General features: G+C 30.6%; 1 protein-coding gene across 1 annotated transcript in view; it reads right to left on the bottom strand.

The window, feature by feature from the left end:
• Positions 1-8,186: 8,186 nt before the first annotated feature.
• Positions 8,187-15,813, bottom strand: part of LOC119685232 (homeotic protein proboscipedia) — a 72,079-nt gene continuing 64,452 nt past the window's right edge. The window contains exons 3-8 of the mRNA XM_038099467.1: positions 15,329-15,486; positions 14,869-14,983; positions 11,178-11,309; positions 10,854-11,023; positions 10,131-10,797; positions 8,187-8,758 (exon numbers count right to left, since the gene is read on the bottom strand). Of these exons, the coding sequence (XP_037955395.1) occupies positions 8,187-8,758; positions 10,131-10,797; positions 10,854-11,023; positions 11,178-11,309; positions 14,869-14,983; positions 15,329-15,486 (1,814 nt within the window). The remainder of the gene's footprint in view (positions 8,759-10,130; positions 10,798-10,853; positions 11,024-11,177; positions 11,310-14,868; positions 14,984-15,328; positions 15,487-15,813) is intronic.

Raw genomic sequence — 15,813 nt, 5'->3', positions numbered from 1 at the left:
GGTGGAGGATGATTGGTTTTTCTGAAACCGTGAACTATACGGGCTTGGGCACAGTTTGGCACGAAACCTGGTTGTGAGGAGCTTAAACCGTCAACCAAATTAAAGGAGAATGTGATTTCAAAATTTTTTTTTATTATCAAAAAACAACTTAATATAAGATAACAGACGTCTGTACACCAAATCTACCTATCCGCATCAACCTAGTATTACCTTCAATGTGAAATACTCTTCGCAAGCACTTAATTCTTTTTTGTCGTTTACATGATCGAATGATAAACTAGAGTAACATTAATCCAACATTTTATGTGAAATCCTTCCAGAAGTAAATTGCTGGCTACGGGCCTGGGTATAGCTAATAAAAAGTTGTGCATTTCAGAGTAAATTTTTTTTATATCCCATGACTACAGAGATTCTCGGTACATGTTTTATTGCTTATTGCTATTATTGCTATCAATAGTAAAAGTCGAGTTTTTCAGATGATTTCTTACCTGACATTGTATAAAAAACATATTTTCTAATTATTAATGATGTTTTCGACTGCTAAATCTGGATTCAATCTAGATTTACTCTCGATGTGTTCAATTTTGTTACCCAGTGGAACATTTTTAGAGTAATCTTTCTTTGCTATAGTTGTGTTTTTTAAAGTAGATATATATATTTTTCATAAATACATATATTGAATCAGATCACACTTTACTTGGCAAGTCATATAAAACAGCTGTTTTTTTTCAGTATAAGCTTGCTACTCTAGGAGAATATCTACAGTGTTATAAATTAATCTCGAGTGTTATATATATCGTTCGAGATTTACCAATTGAAAATGAAAACTGCACTAAAAGTGAATATCGAGTGAGAAAATTACTCCAGATTCACCAATCGAAAATGGCATAAGTATCGTCACATACATAGTTATACTAATTCATCTGTCAATATGAAAATATTGTTCTACAAATTGATTAGCGATGTAACAATATTCTATTAGGGAACATAGAATAAACTCAAGTTATTTAAGTAGCATATATGTTTTACTGGGCGAGTTAATTTTTTTAATATAAAAATGTGTCCAAAAAAATAAATTATTAATTATTATGAATATTAATATTATGATTAGATGAAAATATAATATTAAACTGTTTGATTAATTAGAAAATAGTGATTAAGAAAAATGTGAAGTAGATTGAATTTTAAAACCTATTATTATTTTTTTTTTGTTCATACTAAAGACTCTCAATTTCTTAATTAAACTGTTTAACTTCCGTGTACATAGGCGAGTACGTGGGTACGTGAGTAAATGGTTTCGGCGAAGTCCATTAATAGAAGTCATTAACTGTAAAAAAGAATGAAGTCGCCTTACAAACTGCAAGTCAAAGACTTTGGCCCGCTGTGCGAGGTGTGTTCGAGCACAATTTTTCATTGCTGCTCAATTTGGCAAATTGATTTTTTATTGTCCGGACTTTTTATTGACCTTAAAATTGGTCATTTGCACAGCTTTGGACTTAAGTCGTGCAGCTCTAAGCGGCTTTGGTAAACTGTTAATTGCTGATCTGATACAATTTAAATCAGTTTACTTAGCGTGCAAATACTTCGAATTCCGATACAATTCCATATCAAATAGGCTTCCACTTAATGGATTTTTACACATTTTCGGTTGTTTTTTTAAAATTAAATTTTATATAAATTTTTTTTTTTTTTTGAAACTAATGAAAGGTGTGAAAATTATAACTGCGGTGCCATTGGTCCCTCATGGTTATTCTATGATTTTTATTGTTGTTTTTGTTGTCCTCTTCTTTTAGATTTAATCAAGCATAATTAAATTAATTTCGAAATATTCTGTTCTCTGGTTTATTTGAGGTGTTTCGCTATTTACCATTGGGACATCGCATGAAATTCAGAAATTCAGAAACTCTGAAATTCAGAATTTCAGAAATTCTGAAAAATAATTTCTGACATTATTTCGGTTTTAGGTTTTAGCAGAGCTACTATGTGTACTTCACAAAACCAATTTCGTTAAACACCCTGATGGGTGATCAATCTTAAATTTTCACCGCTTCTGTCAAAAATTCTAGTATGAAGTGTGTATACAATAGTCCGTGTTTTAATGCAAACTCGTGTTTTTTGGATGTGTTGGTGCGTTTGCGAAAGAAGTGGTATGCTGTGCTCAGCTGTGCCTCATTCCATGTGCTACTACTTTTGGCCGTTGCATCCATGTCCAAATCGATGACAGGAACAGCATAAAATTTCAGCACTTCACAACTTTTGTGTGTTACTGGAAAATGCTGGTCGGCGGTCGGTGGTTGGCGACTGATGCATGACGCTCGTTCGATGCTATTGTTATTAACTTGCGATTGGAAATGTCTTTAGGGAAATGAATTAAGAAGAAGTAGAAAGATTCAAAACTGAAGTGCCGCTTTTAACGGCTTATTGACGCCCTTTTCACAACAACAAAGTCATCGGAAAAAAAATATGATTATTTGTTGCTCGATTTTCATTAATTTTATATAATATTAAATAATTTAATTTATACCAATATTATTTAATGAAATGAAGAATATTCTGCATAATACGAATAACTAATATTTATGAAGGATTATATTTTAGTTATTGAATTCAATTTTTAAAGAAAAAAAACTCAAACATTTTCATTAAAAATGGTTGTTTGATTTCAATTAAACGATCTGATGTAACAGATTTAATTGTGACTATTAAAGGATATCCATGATATATATTAGATATATAATATTTTTCCAATAGATGGCTTTAGTTATCTGTTTAGGTATTCCGCGTTGTTTCAGTCCGATCGGGTTATGCTAGACGGCATTAGAAAGATGAGATTTTTTACCTAAAAAAAAGGTTTACAGTTCAGTAATTGATTGACTCAGTTTTATTTGAGCGCTAGTCACAGATGGATACTAACAAAGAAAAAATATGTTATATTTTATTGTTTTCTTTAATAAAGGCGAAAACGCAAATCAGGCGGCTGAAAATGTGAATTGTGTTTATGGTTCTGACAGTTTTAACTGTAATAGCCAATCGTCCGCAATTTTAGTGTCATCGATTCCTTTCCGGTAATTTCGATGTCAAAGATGCACCACGCACTGGAAGGCAAGTTGTTGAAATGTCGTTAAAATCATGGAAATCGATCCGAACGACATGTAAGCACTGCTTTAATTGATCAAGAGCTAAATAATGCACAAAAAACTGTTAAGAAAAATATGAATGGGGATGGAAGAAGTTTAATGTATGGGTGCCACACGAGTTAAGGTAAAAAAGCTTCAATTTTTTGCACTAACCCATATCTGAAGCGATTGGTGACTGATTGGTTGGTGATGAAAAGTGGCGGCTGATCACTTATGACAACGTCGAGCGGAAACGGTTATGGTTGAATAGCTCAACAATTGAATCAACTACAGGAAGCATTAGCCCAGAAACGTCCAGCTAGGGGAAGTTCTTATGCCTCTATCTTAAAGTACAGACCTGGCACCAAGTAATTACCATATGTTCCGGTAATGGCGAACGGTTTTATTGGTGAAAAATTTGCCGCAAGAAAAGCTTGTGAAAATCGGCTGTATCAATTTTTTGCGATAAGGGACAAGGACTTTTATAAGGAATTCATAATGAAAAAATTATCTTTATTATGTCTCCATAATGCCACTTTGTAACCAAAAAAAAAAATAAGAAACTGCCCAACGGTCTTCCAAATTTTAGGCAGTTTTTGTTATTTTAAGGCTTATAGGTATTATATTTTCGTACTATCGAAATTATAACTAAGAGAGAAACGAAAAAACATATATAGGTATATATATATACAACTTTCAAATAAAACTCAATTATTATTATTATGGTTAATAACAATGATGTACAGATTATATGAAACTTATAAATTTTGCATCTTTATGTATCGTAAAATTAGTTCAAATATTTTAAATGTGTATATTAGCGTTATTGACGGCGATAACATAGAAGTATGAACAAAAAAATATATTAATACTATTAGAAAATGTTGAATATTTGCATTTCAAATATTATATATTAAAAGTGAATTTATTTCTTAATATCTGTAAACACCTTTAAGACAAATTTTTATTGAATTTATCAATCATTAAAGAGCTCACTTCACACTTTTGGAGTATAATTCAATTTTCAAAAATTTCCGGTTCTAACCGTGAAAGGTTATTAATATTAGCCAATCCGATATGACAACAGAGTGCGTACCTAACATATTTAAAAATAATGGAACACATTTGAATGTTCGTGGACACTGAGCTGTTGACATGTAAGCCATCCATCTTCCTGCTGTCACTCAAAATTCCTAAGAAGGACAAAAATTTGTTTGCTCCTTTTTTACAATAATTTTTTCCTTGTAAAATGTCCATTTAAACAAAGTGTGATTGCGTGTTATGGCTTAAAGATGAAGTGGTGAATGGAATAACAAACAAAAAAAAAAAAAAAAAATTAAATTGTTAAAGTGATAAGTTATAAAAAGACAATAATAATCAAATTGTTAACTTAGGTTACAATAAATAATAAAATTTGCAAATATTTCCTTTTGAGTGTTCAATGAAAACAAATAAATACAATATCCATGTACCATATCCAAATAATTTAATCAAATTCTTCAGTACATAAAACGCACATCCTCTTGCTCAATAAATTGTCCTTCTAGTCCATTTTTAATAGCAGAAATGCACATTAATTAAGTATATAAATCATTTACACTATTAATAAAATCTTCGAAAAAGAGAAGAAAACCTGGTTTCAGCAGTAGTCTGCCACTTTATATGTTCATTATGAAGCTTAGCATGTTCTATAATTAATAATTAAATAAAATGTTAAATACATCAAGTTGTTGGGGTTAACTTCACCCCACCTTAAATTTCTTAATACGCTATATACCTGTTAATATTGGATCCGTAGTGTCACAATACCCCATTCTGTGTGCTTCATTGAGCTTTGGCGCACAAGGCTGCCATCAACCCGTAGAGTGAAAAAATGAAGTGAAAAAGCTCTATCACAATCACAGACCACAACCATTTACATGTTCTTTTAAACAAAGACCGTAATCTTACGGTATTTGTTTTAAACACAGTTCAATCTGAATCACATGTTAACGAAACACAGATAATACATAATTTTTAACTTGTAAGCATTTAAAAAATAACTGAAATAGTTTCATCAAATGCACTTGACAAAAATATTTAAATAATTCGGTAATTGCTATATTTGAATAAACCAGACGCATGCGTGGTGGAACATATGGAATAAAAGTTAAAAAACTTCTGCCAAAGACCGTATTATTATAAAAATAACTACCGTATAAAAATAACATATTACGGTCTTGGTATACGTTTACAAACTGCAAAAAGTGCTAATTGATTTTGGTTGTAGTCTTGGAAAATAAACTACTTGAACTGTACTTCGAGCAGAGAAATCCGACATACAAACATATCTAGGTATAGCTAGGTATAAATAAATTTCTTTAAATGTCATTAATCACGGGAGTACCCAAATGGACAAGTTGGGAGTCATATAATGAAGTATTTCGCTACAAAAAAAGCTAAAAAAAAAAAATAAAACAAATTATAATAAAGTAATGAATTTCAGCTATATATATTTATATTAGTGACTACAAAAAAAGTTAAAAAAAAGGGAATTCGGTTTTAATTGCTGGACATAACATGTCCAACTCATATCATGCCTTTGTCATCAATCTATCAGCGCTACCAATTATAGAAGGGGGAATTGGGATTTATTACAAAAACACCTTACTATGATAAAATACTACAACAAATATATCCTAATATATAGTTTATTCGAATATTATAATAAATTTAATAAAAAATCCTGAAGGCAAAGAATTGCTGTAAACCAAATTAAAAACTATGGGTATATATGCTATTTGCTGTAATATATACGTATGTATTGCAATATTTATTTTGATTATATCTGATATTGTAATCAATTTTTCTTAGATTTTATATTTTTTTATATAAATAAATCACCTCCGTTTTCAATGCAGTGGACTTAGGCACCTTAGAGAATCGCTGGAAACATCATGTCAATGTTACTTAATTTACTGTTATTAATCGAACAATATAATTGAAGGATTGTGTCGTTTATTGAAAGATTTTAGATATTTCTACTTACATCTAGAATTAAAATTAATGAAAGAGTAACATTATCTATCTCTATTAATTAACATAATATGAACCACCTCATTTACTAGTTTCCTGCCTTGTTATTGTTTGTTTGCAGATGTAGAGAACAATTCTTATGATAATGAATCTAATACACGGAACACGGAATTTTTCTATTAGAACTTAGTACTAATAATACACCAAAAAAAAAAAATATGTAATTGGTTTCCTATAGTAAAATAAGATTAGGCAAAGTAATACCCACCCTATACTACGATTTATTGATGTAATTGCAGTTAAAGAAATACCCTTAACTCATAAATGTATTATACTAGACTTTATTTATAATGATAATTAGATTAAAAGAATAATTCATTCAAAAGAATGTGGCTCCTTAGGTCACAGAGCAAGATCACATAAAGTTATTAAAAATGAAATATATTTATACTGAAGTTATTGTAAAAGTTAATCAAGGATCCAATACGGAATTAAGTGCAATTTTGAATTACAGCGTTGTTCATACACTGACTACTGCAATTCTTTTGAGGGTCTTTCTGGTCATCTAATCATCAGCATCCAAGAAGAGTCCCAATAGCTTCTTAGATCAAAGAGCAAGATCTCTGTGAAATTATTATTAAAATTAATCAAGGATCCAATAGGGAACAAAAATTTTGAATGTTACTTTAATCTTTCATACAGGATTCTGCAGTTCTTTTGACGGTCCTTCTAATCATCAGAATTCAAGAAGGGTTCCAATAGCTTCTTAGATTACAGAGCAAGATCTCCAAAACTTAATAACAATTAAAAATTATTATTAAAGTTAATCAAAGATTCAATAGGAAAGTGAAACTTTAAATGTCACTTTAATCTATCATATAGCGTTGCTCCTACACAGGCCACTGCAGTTCTTTCGGCGGTCATTCTGGTCGTCTTTGGTATTAAATAAGCCATTACTTGAGCTAAAGTTAGTTTTAGTGTATAATGCCACCACTCCAACCTAAATTAATCCTAACTGCAAACTGTATTACGTCTATTAAACAAATCGCTTTTGGTTTAACAGTCTGAATGAATGAAATATATTAATTCATGTGTGGTCTGGCTCTAACTTTATAGTTTTGAAATTATATGTAGTAGTAATTATAAAAATATATTTATTAGAAATGATTTTTTCGAAGAAAATAAGTAGGAACTGTTATAACGACATTTGACTTATCAAAACCAATGAAATTTAGTTAAATCGAAAATTTTCATGGATCAAATTCCGACTATTAATTGCCAGTAATTCCTATATCTCATACTTATTCAAATAAATATTAATATGTAACCATATCTTAATAAGTCCGACAGCTTTATTTAATATTTTATATATTTTATTTTATTGTATTATTTTGTGTTTTAATATGTAATTTACAACAATTAATTTAGTATTTTATATATACAAAAAATTTTATAGAATTTCTTAATAAGAAAAATTATGAGAGCGAAAAAAAAAAATAATTTTTATATTTTAAACAAAAAATTAAAAAATAAAAAAAAATTCATCTCCAAATAAAATAATTAAAAAAGATATTTTTATATTTATTGTTATTGATTTTAACATTTCACATATTATTTATTGTAAAAGAGAAATTATATTTTTTTATTCAAACTTCACTTTTGCATTTAAGCAAAATTCTAAATCTTAAATGTAAATTAATAATTATTTTCACAAGAGAGTTTCTTATCAATAAAGCACACAAATTTTATATTTTACATCAACTATTATTATTTTTAATTTTTCTTTTATTTTTAATATTAATTATTTTATTTATAGAAGAGTTACCAACATTCAAAATTTATTGAAACTAAGCTGTGAATGGAAAGAGTTTTGATTGGCTTAAATTTCTATAAGAAATGACATTCATAAATTTAACTAAATTTACATTATGCGTAATATTTACTTATTGCATTAATTATTTACAAATAATTATATTATTTTTATATTTAATTTGATTTTTTGAGAAATACAAAATCCTTTTTTATTGACTAAAAAACAGTAACACTTTACATTAACTAACTTAGTTGGTAATACTCGGGCGCAAAATCATTTGCGAGATTGCTCAGAAAATTGAAATCAGAAGAACTATTAGAATTCTCGAGACCCGTTAGATTTGTGCCTACACTTGCACTGGCATGATTAATGGGAAAAGCTTGTGCCGTAACCGGCGATCCATTTGCATTTGCGAATGCAACTCCATTGCCGCCGCCTGTCACATTGACATGTGTTGGATGTGAAGTACTCTGCGTTCCACCTGGCAAACTTATATTGTGTGGATGTATGTGCTGATGTTGATGCTGTGCTGGTATGTGATGGCTTTGTGCAACGTGTGTAGGAGGTGGAGGATGTCCTGGTTGGTGGTTGTTTTCATAATAACCATGAGCTCCCGGGAAGTAACCTTCTGAGCTCTCTATTTGCAAACCTAAAGCACTGGCATTGGGTGGTATGTAGGATTCGTTCATACCATGAGGAAAATGTTGTTGCTGCTGTTGTTGCGATTGTTGTTGATGTGGAAAATCATGTGAATGTTGTTGCTGTTGTTGGAAATTTATGTGATCGTATTCGTAGTAACCACCGGCCACAGCATCTAAAACAATTATGTATGTATATTATGTGTTAGTAAGATTTTATTATTATATTTAAATTTATTATTGTATTATATTAATTGGTTCGATATGAAATAAATATCGGAAGGAATATGACATCACTGGTGGGATCAGCTTTAGAAGAAATGCAAGAAGGAAGTGAACGTTACCGGTAATGAACGATTGAAAACGTATGTAAAATTTATACAATTTATATAATTTTATTTATGTATATTTTAGACACTGGTCTTTTTATTTTAGTTCATATAGATCGATTGTGTTTTTTAATTTTGCCAATAACTATGATTTATACATTAAGACTGAAAAGTTTTCGGAAATTCTCATTTAAAATTCGCGCGCTGTATATTTTTCGATATTTTAAGTTTATGTAGTTTGGCAGCACTGTCCTTAATTACTATGCCAAAAATGAGCGCGATCTGTCAGACAGTTCGTTTACGGCAGCTGTTGAAACCAGTTCACCTCAGTAGTGCGTTGCGAAATGTCTTCGACGGTCGTACGACCGTCCTGGAAGGCTTTGTACCACTCATAAACTTGAGTTTTCGATAAAACTGATTCCCCATAAGCCTTTTGTAGCATTCGCAACGATTCTGCACACGAAATTTCGTTCGAAACACAAAATTTGATGCAAACTCTTTGTTCAATATTTTTTTCCATTGTTTTTTTCGCAACGCCCTACTGAGGTGAACTGGTTTCAACAGCTGCCGTAAACGAACTGTCTGACAGATCGCGCTCATTTTTGGCATAGTAATTAAGGACAGTGCTGCCAAACTACATAAACTTAAAATATCGAAAAATATACAGCGCGCGAATTTTAAATGAGAATTTCCGAAAACTTTTCGGTCTTAATGTATATAATATTTATTAATACTCAAATCTTCAGTTGTTAAAACTGAAACAACTGAAATCTTCAGTTGTTATATCGTAGACGTATCGATGTGACATTAAAATTTAGTAGTCAATTATTTTGAAATACTTTTTTCACTACACTAAAATGCTTTATATTGATTTTACTACAATATTGACTGATGTCGTAGACGTATCGATGTGACATCAAAATTTAGTTGTCAGTTATTTTGAAATACTTTTTTCAATACACTTAAATGCTTTATATTGATTTTACTACAATATTGACTTAAGTTGTGCTTAAGTCATTAACTTTATAGTTTAAAATCATAATAATGTCAGTATTGAGACGACTGTCAATCTGTTCTAAATGTGTTAGACAATGCGGTAATAACTGCGTTAATTCTCCATATTATCCCAAAAAATCATTTTATTTTTATCGTTCTCCAACACTTATTCTATTTAATTCCAGAAACACTAGTATATGGAACTTAAGGTTGTGTTACTTACTATATTGCACCGGGCCACCTGGTGGTGTTTGTTCAGCGCCATGATAAAATGGTTCTGCGCCATGATTATAAAAGGTTTGTTGTTGTGCTTGCAAATGTTGCGCTGAGTGGTGATTATAATTTTGTCCATGATTTGAGTGGTGATAAGAAGAAGTCTTCGATTGAAATTCGTGGTGAAGTTTGATATTTTGCAGTTCGGTCTGTTGTTTAAGGTGTGCAGCCGCATTTTGAGAATTGCCAGCAATAAATTCACCTTTCGAATTCAAATACTCTCCACTTTGGAGAGCGTGCTGTTGCTGCTGTTGATGTTGTTGTAAATTGTTTTGTATTTGTTGTTGCATTTTGTGTGGCATTGTTTGAGGAGAAAATTCAATATCGTATTTGCCGTAGTATTCCTGTTGTGAATGCAATTGCTGTGGCGGAGGCGCGGGCGGTTGCAAATGCTGTTGTTTCTGATAGTAAGAAGTTGGGAAGTATGCAACGCTGCTGTCAGTCATTGCCGCTGCATTGGAATTGGAATTCTGATAACGCTTCTTATTAGAACCCGTGGAACTGTTACTCTGGTGATGGGAGGGTGTGATGCTTGGTATTGCAACTGGTGGTGATTCATAGGCGTTACCGAAAGGAGAGACTTTTGTGGAAGTAGAGACGGCTTCTTTCTTAATTATCTAAAGATAATAACAAATTTTGAAAATTCTTAATCAAGTTTTAGAGATCTACTCACATGACTATCATCTTTTTTCTTAACTTTTATTGGACTGTCTTCCATGTCATCGTCGAGGCTAATGCTGGATGCGACACTGGAATCAGCACTAATCACATTTGCGGTTGTCGTAGTTGTGCTGCCAAGTAGATTCGATGATATGCCCGATTCTAGTGTTGAGTTCGGTGTCACTGTAAATAGATTTTGATTAAGTCTCTTACTTTTTTTATATAAAATAAATATTATAAAACAAAAAATTTTTAAACTAATAAAATATTTCATTAAAAAAGTTGAAGTAGTTCAACTTGAAGTTAATTATTTTCTGAAATTTGATTTGAAACTTACAATTTCCAGCATTTTGATTCTTATTGGTTGCGCTGGGCGTATTATTGTTGTGCCCTCGAGAGTTCGACGTTGAGTCCGGTATATCGTCCGAAGGCAGTTCACACCCTTGACACGATTTCTTTGAATTGGAATCTGTTGCAGAGGCAATAAAGTAAAAGAAAATAAAAAATTATACAAAAAATCATTAAAAAAGTGCATCAAATATAAAGTTTCTTTGCTAACGCATTTCATAATAACGCATTTGCGAACGGCGGAAAAAAGATGCCACCGTGAAGATGACAAAGACATGTTGGATTGACAATGATTGATCGGCGTGTATTCTTCTATATGTAAACTTTTTCTACGCTTAACGCTAAAAGGTGGTAGGTAGGTGGTAAAAGTTATAAAAGTTACAACAAAAAAAACTAAAAAAAAAAAATGTTTAAGACAGAAGTAGAAAGTCCAACTGTTGTGAATTTCTTTGTTGCTATTAAGTCAACTTATTTTAATAACAATAACTTAAGTATCACTATTGTCTTTTACTACAAGTCAACAACTACATTTAGTTACATTTATAGATATTATATATTTATAAAATGTATGTATGTACATATATATTCCTACTTTAGGAAGAATATGATTACCTGATAAGCTGTTTTGCATTTGGTAAACACTCTTAGAATAAAAATCTGAACACTCTCTTACTCAAAAATCTGGTAAAAAAAATATTCTTAACCGGCTAAAATATTGAAAATCCCACACTAGAAAATTTATCTGTCATCAGAAGAATTGCGTACTTATTAAGAGATACTAAAGAGATTCAAAGCAAAATTTACTAATTTATCCCAGTAGAAAACATGTTATGTTCGCAGCATGTGATATAGATGGCGCCACTAAAGACAAATTCATATTCTATATCGAAAGTGGTAAAACTCAAAGGTTGTATATTCAAATTTTATAATAAATTGCCGTTTAGTAGACAAGTTACAATGGGTTTAGTCATTGTACTCATGTAATTTTTATTGAATTTCATCTGTTGATGGAGCATTGCTACTTAATGGAAAGAAGTTAAGATGTTAGTTTTGGTCTTGAAAAGCTTAGAAACCCTTTACACAGAATTTCTATAACTGAAGTACTAATTTGAACTAAAACAGACGGACTGATTGGGCAAAAATAACTTAACTTGTCGAGCTGACCAAGAATATAACTACTCTACTTCTGCTTTATCTGTTCTACGATATTTTCTTTTAATGCCTTGCAGAATTCTTGACGTTATATTATATTATATATTATATTATATATGACGTTATTTTTAAACTTGCTCTAAAAAACATCACAAAAATTAACAAAATCGCTTTAAATGATCATGAAGTGACATTCAGAGAGATTTTATACTTGAGATCATATTAAGAAGTGAAATATAATATATTATATATCAGAATAAAGTATATATATTACTTTTTGCATGAATATCTAGTGATAAAAGGTGTGTTTACAAAAACTAACGCGTATGATCGCAATGAGCTGAAAACAATACTATGCTGGTAATTATGATCGCTGAAACGACCATGATTCAATCCATAAATCAGACAATCAGTGATTTGCAAGAAATATAGTGGCCTGATGGTATATCAATAGAACCTACATAACGACGACTTGGAATCAAAAGATCTAAAGAAGACAAATATCATCCTGGACGAATAAGTTCAAAAACTAAATAAACAACTCTGCTTAGTATGTATGGGTGTGACGTAGAAGACATTTCGTAGAAGTTACCTTCCTAGCAATATTAATCGATACAGTGGAATAATTGTTATAAACAAAGCTAAAAGAATATTTAGAGAACTATTAACGTAAAACCTATGTTTATTTACTTGTGATTCCTCACAGTTAAATGTTTTTAGTGAGTCATAAAGATATGTTGGTTGGAACTATAGTAGTATCTTATAATGAGCTGTGGTTTCGAAATGGGTGAAAACGTTAAATAAATTAAATAAGGGGAAGGATATTGGTGATAAATTGTGCGTACATCGGGACAGTCATATAGTAATACATGCATTCAAGATTCTCAATTGAATCCGGAAAAAGTCTGAGTCAAATCTGTTATCTGTGAGAGTGGTTTAAAAATATTTTGGAAGCTGCATAGTCCTTTGTGAATATAGAAAATTAGTAGTAGTATTATCATATTCTAATACTTAGAAATCTATTATTATTTTGTGAAAAATCTAACTGTATCACAGGGCCTACCATTCAAGAGATTCTTAGACGTTATTTAAGGTTTCGAGTGGTTTAGGATATTTTGTCTTACTAACCTAATATTTCTTTAAAAGAATATCATAATATGAATTTTATTTATTTTATTAATGTATATAATATATGTAAAAATAACTTTATTGATATATGAATAATATCAATGATAATGAAAGGTTTATATTATAGGGTTTTCCACTTCCAAAAGTGATGGCACATCGAAAAAATAAATAAAAGTTAGTACTTGTAGATTAGATTATAATCAAGTTTTTACTTGTCTATATTGCTTGGAGCTTGCCATTATGTGTGAAATACATCAGTTAAATTTCTTATAGTATATGTACTATAGGATTTTTATAGTACTGGATCCCATTAGTAATTTAAGGTAACTTTTGACCACATAGCTGGCAAGCCATAACAAGACGGACTTTCGCTTTCAACACAGAATTACAAGGTTTTAAAATGTTTCATATACATACCTCCAGATGAGATATGACAGCATATACTAAATTTTTGAAATTGTAATGGTCTTTTGTCCGTGACTTTTGGATCAACACTTTCCCAGATGCAACAATTATATTGCAAAAAAAAATTGATGCAAAAAATATTTACCATTTTCAAACTTAATTTTCATATTTTAATATGTTTGACTTCTGTTAAACGATCTATATACAAAAGATCGTTTTGTAAAGTAAAAAGATGATACCTTGGATGATTATTTTGTATTGCATATACTATTGAAACAGTACTGTTAAATAAGGCCGACGAAATTTATCTCTTTATGAGAAAAGCATGATCATTTAATAGTTTTAAATTTATTCATGACTTATTAGACCTCTTGCTAATATGATAATTCCTCTAGACTGAAACGGAATGATAGACAAGGCATCCTGCCATCCTGCTTTCCTAAAGATTGCTAATATGATAAATGTCTCTAGACTGAAACGGAATAATAGACAAGGCATCCTTCTCTCCTAAAGATTATCCTGTTTAATTCAACTTATGAAGCGTGATATCTGGTAAATAAGCCCTGGCTATTCATTCAGAGGCCCGTTAAACTAATTTACAATTCATTTTATAATTCATTGTAGTATGTATATATAAAATAATTTGATATGTAATGTTATTAGTTTTTAAGATTGTAAAACTTATTGTTTGGCTTTAAATAAAAGCGATGCAATAAAGACATATTCTTGAATAATAATAAGACATATTCCGCTTAAAAATAAGTAATCAAACGAAAAAGCTCATATATTTCCTAATAAGATATATTACAATACATATCTAATGGACTGAAATCACTCTTTTGAAATGCTGAAGTATAAATTGCAATCATTTGTAATCATAAAATATTTCAGAAGCGCACTAATTTTTCCCGTCTCTACTATTTAGAGAGAAATTTATTTAAATAAAATATGATGAATGAATATATATAAAATAATTAAAATTGTTGTACACTTACTACTGTCGGACTGATCATCATCACCTTTTAGACTGTCTTTATTGTCTTCATCGTCGGTTTTGGAAAGAGTTTGGCGTTTGTGTTTCATGCGACGATTCTGAAACCAAACCTTCACCTGTAAGTTTAGAAGAAGAAGAAAAAATAATAATATGGATGAGTTCAGTAAAAAATCTCAATTTCTCAAAAGGTAAAATCACTTAAAGGCCAAGCAAAAGTAAGAAACTGTAATTAAAATTAAGTATTCAGTTTGCCGACGCTTGCAAACTGCAATTTGTCAGAGGAATGTACGAGTAATTTCAAGTGTCAGTGAGTGTATCTGTGTCTGCGTGTTCGTGTATGTGTGTATCTGTGTTTAAGTGTGTAAGTGTATGTGTCAGTTTGAATTGAAATAAAAGCAGATAAATTTATATTAAAAAACTGCAATAAATGATATAAGCGGAAGATACACAAGCAAACCCACCTGTCGTTCTGTCAGATCCAAGCTGGCTGCTATTTCAATCCTTCTTGGGCGGCATAAATATTTATTAAAATGGAATTCCTTCTCGAGTTCCAGCAGTTGAGTGTTTGTATACGCGGTGCGCAGACGACGAGGCAGGCCATTTTCTGGAACGAATTCAGCTGCAATTGAAAATTGCATTTCCTTGATACTTGAGTAAATGCGATTTTGAACATTACGAACAACACCACCGGCAGGTCGCAATCTCTTCGATGGCTGCCCTACCGAGGTGAGTGTGTGTGTGTGTTGTACTAAAATATTGCATTCATTTCCACTGACTTTTATTTATTTATCGTATTTCATTTAATTTTATTTGACTTAAATAGATTTTTTCTTTATTTTATTTTTATGTTAACGAAATAAATAAAAAAATGTGTCACTATAATGTTTTATTTTATTTTATTTTAATTTATCTCTTCGTTTTTGTTATTTTTTTTATTTTAATTTGT

This window comes from Teleopsis dalmanni, chromosome 2 (assembly GCF_002237135.1).
Source record: "Teleopsis dalmanni isolate 2A chromosome 2, ASM223713v2, whole genome shotgun sequence".
NCBI lineage: Eukaryota > Metazoa > Arthropoda > Insecta > Diptera > Diopsidae > Teleopsis > Teleopsis dalmanni.
Note: the sequence above shows the minus strand (reverse complement) of the source record. Positions and strands in the feature narration are given on the sequence as shown.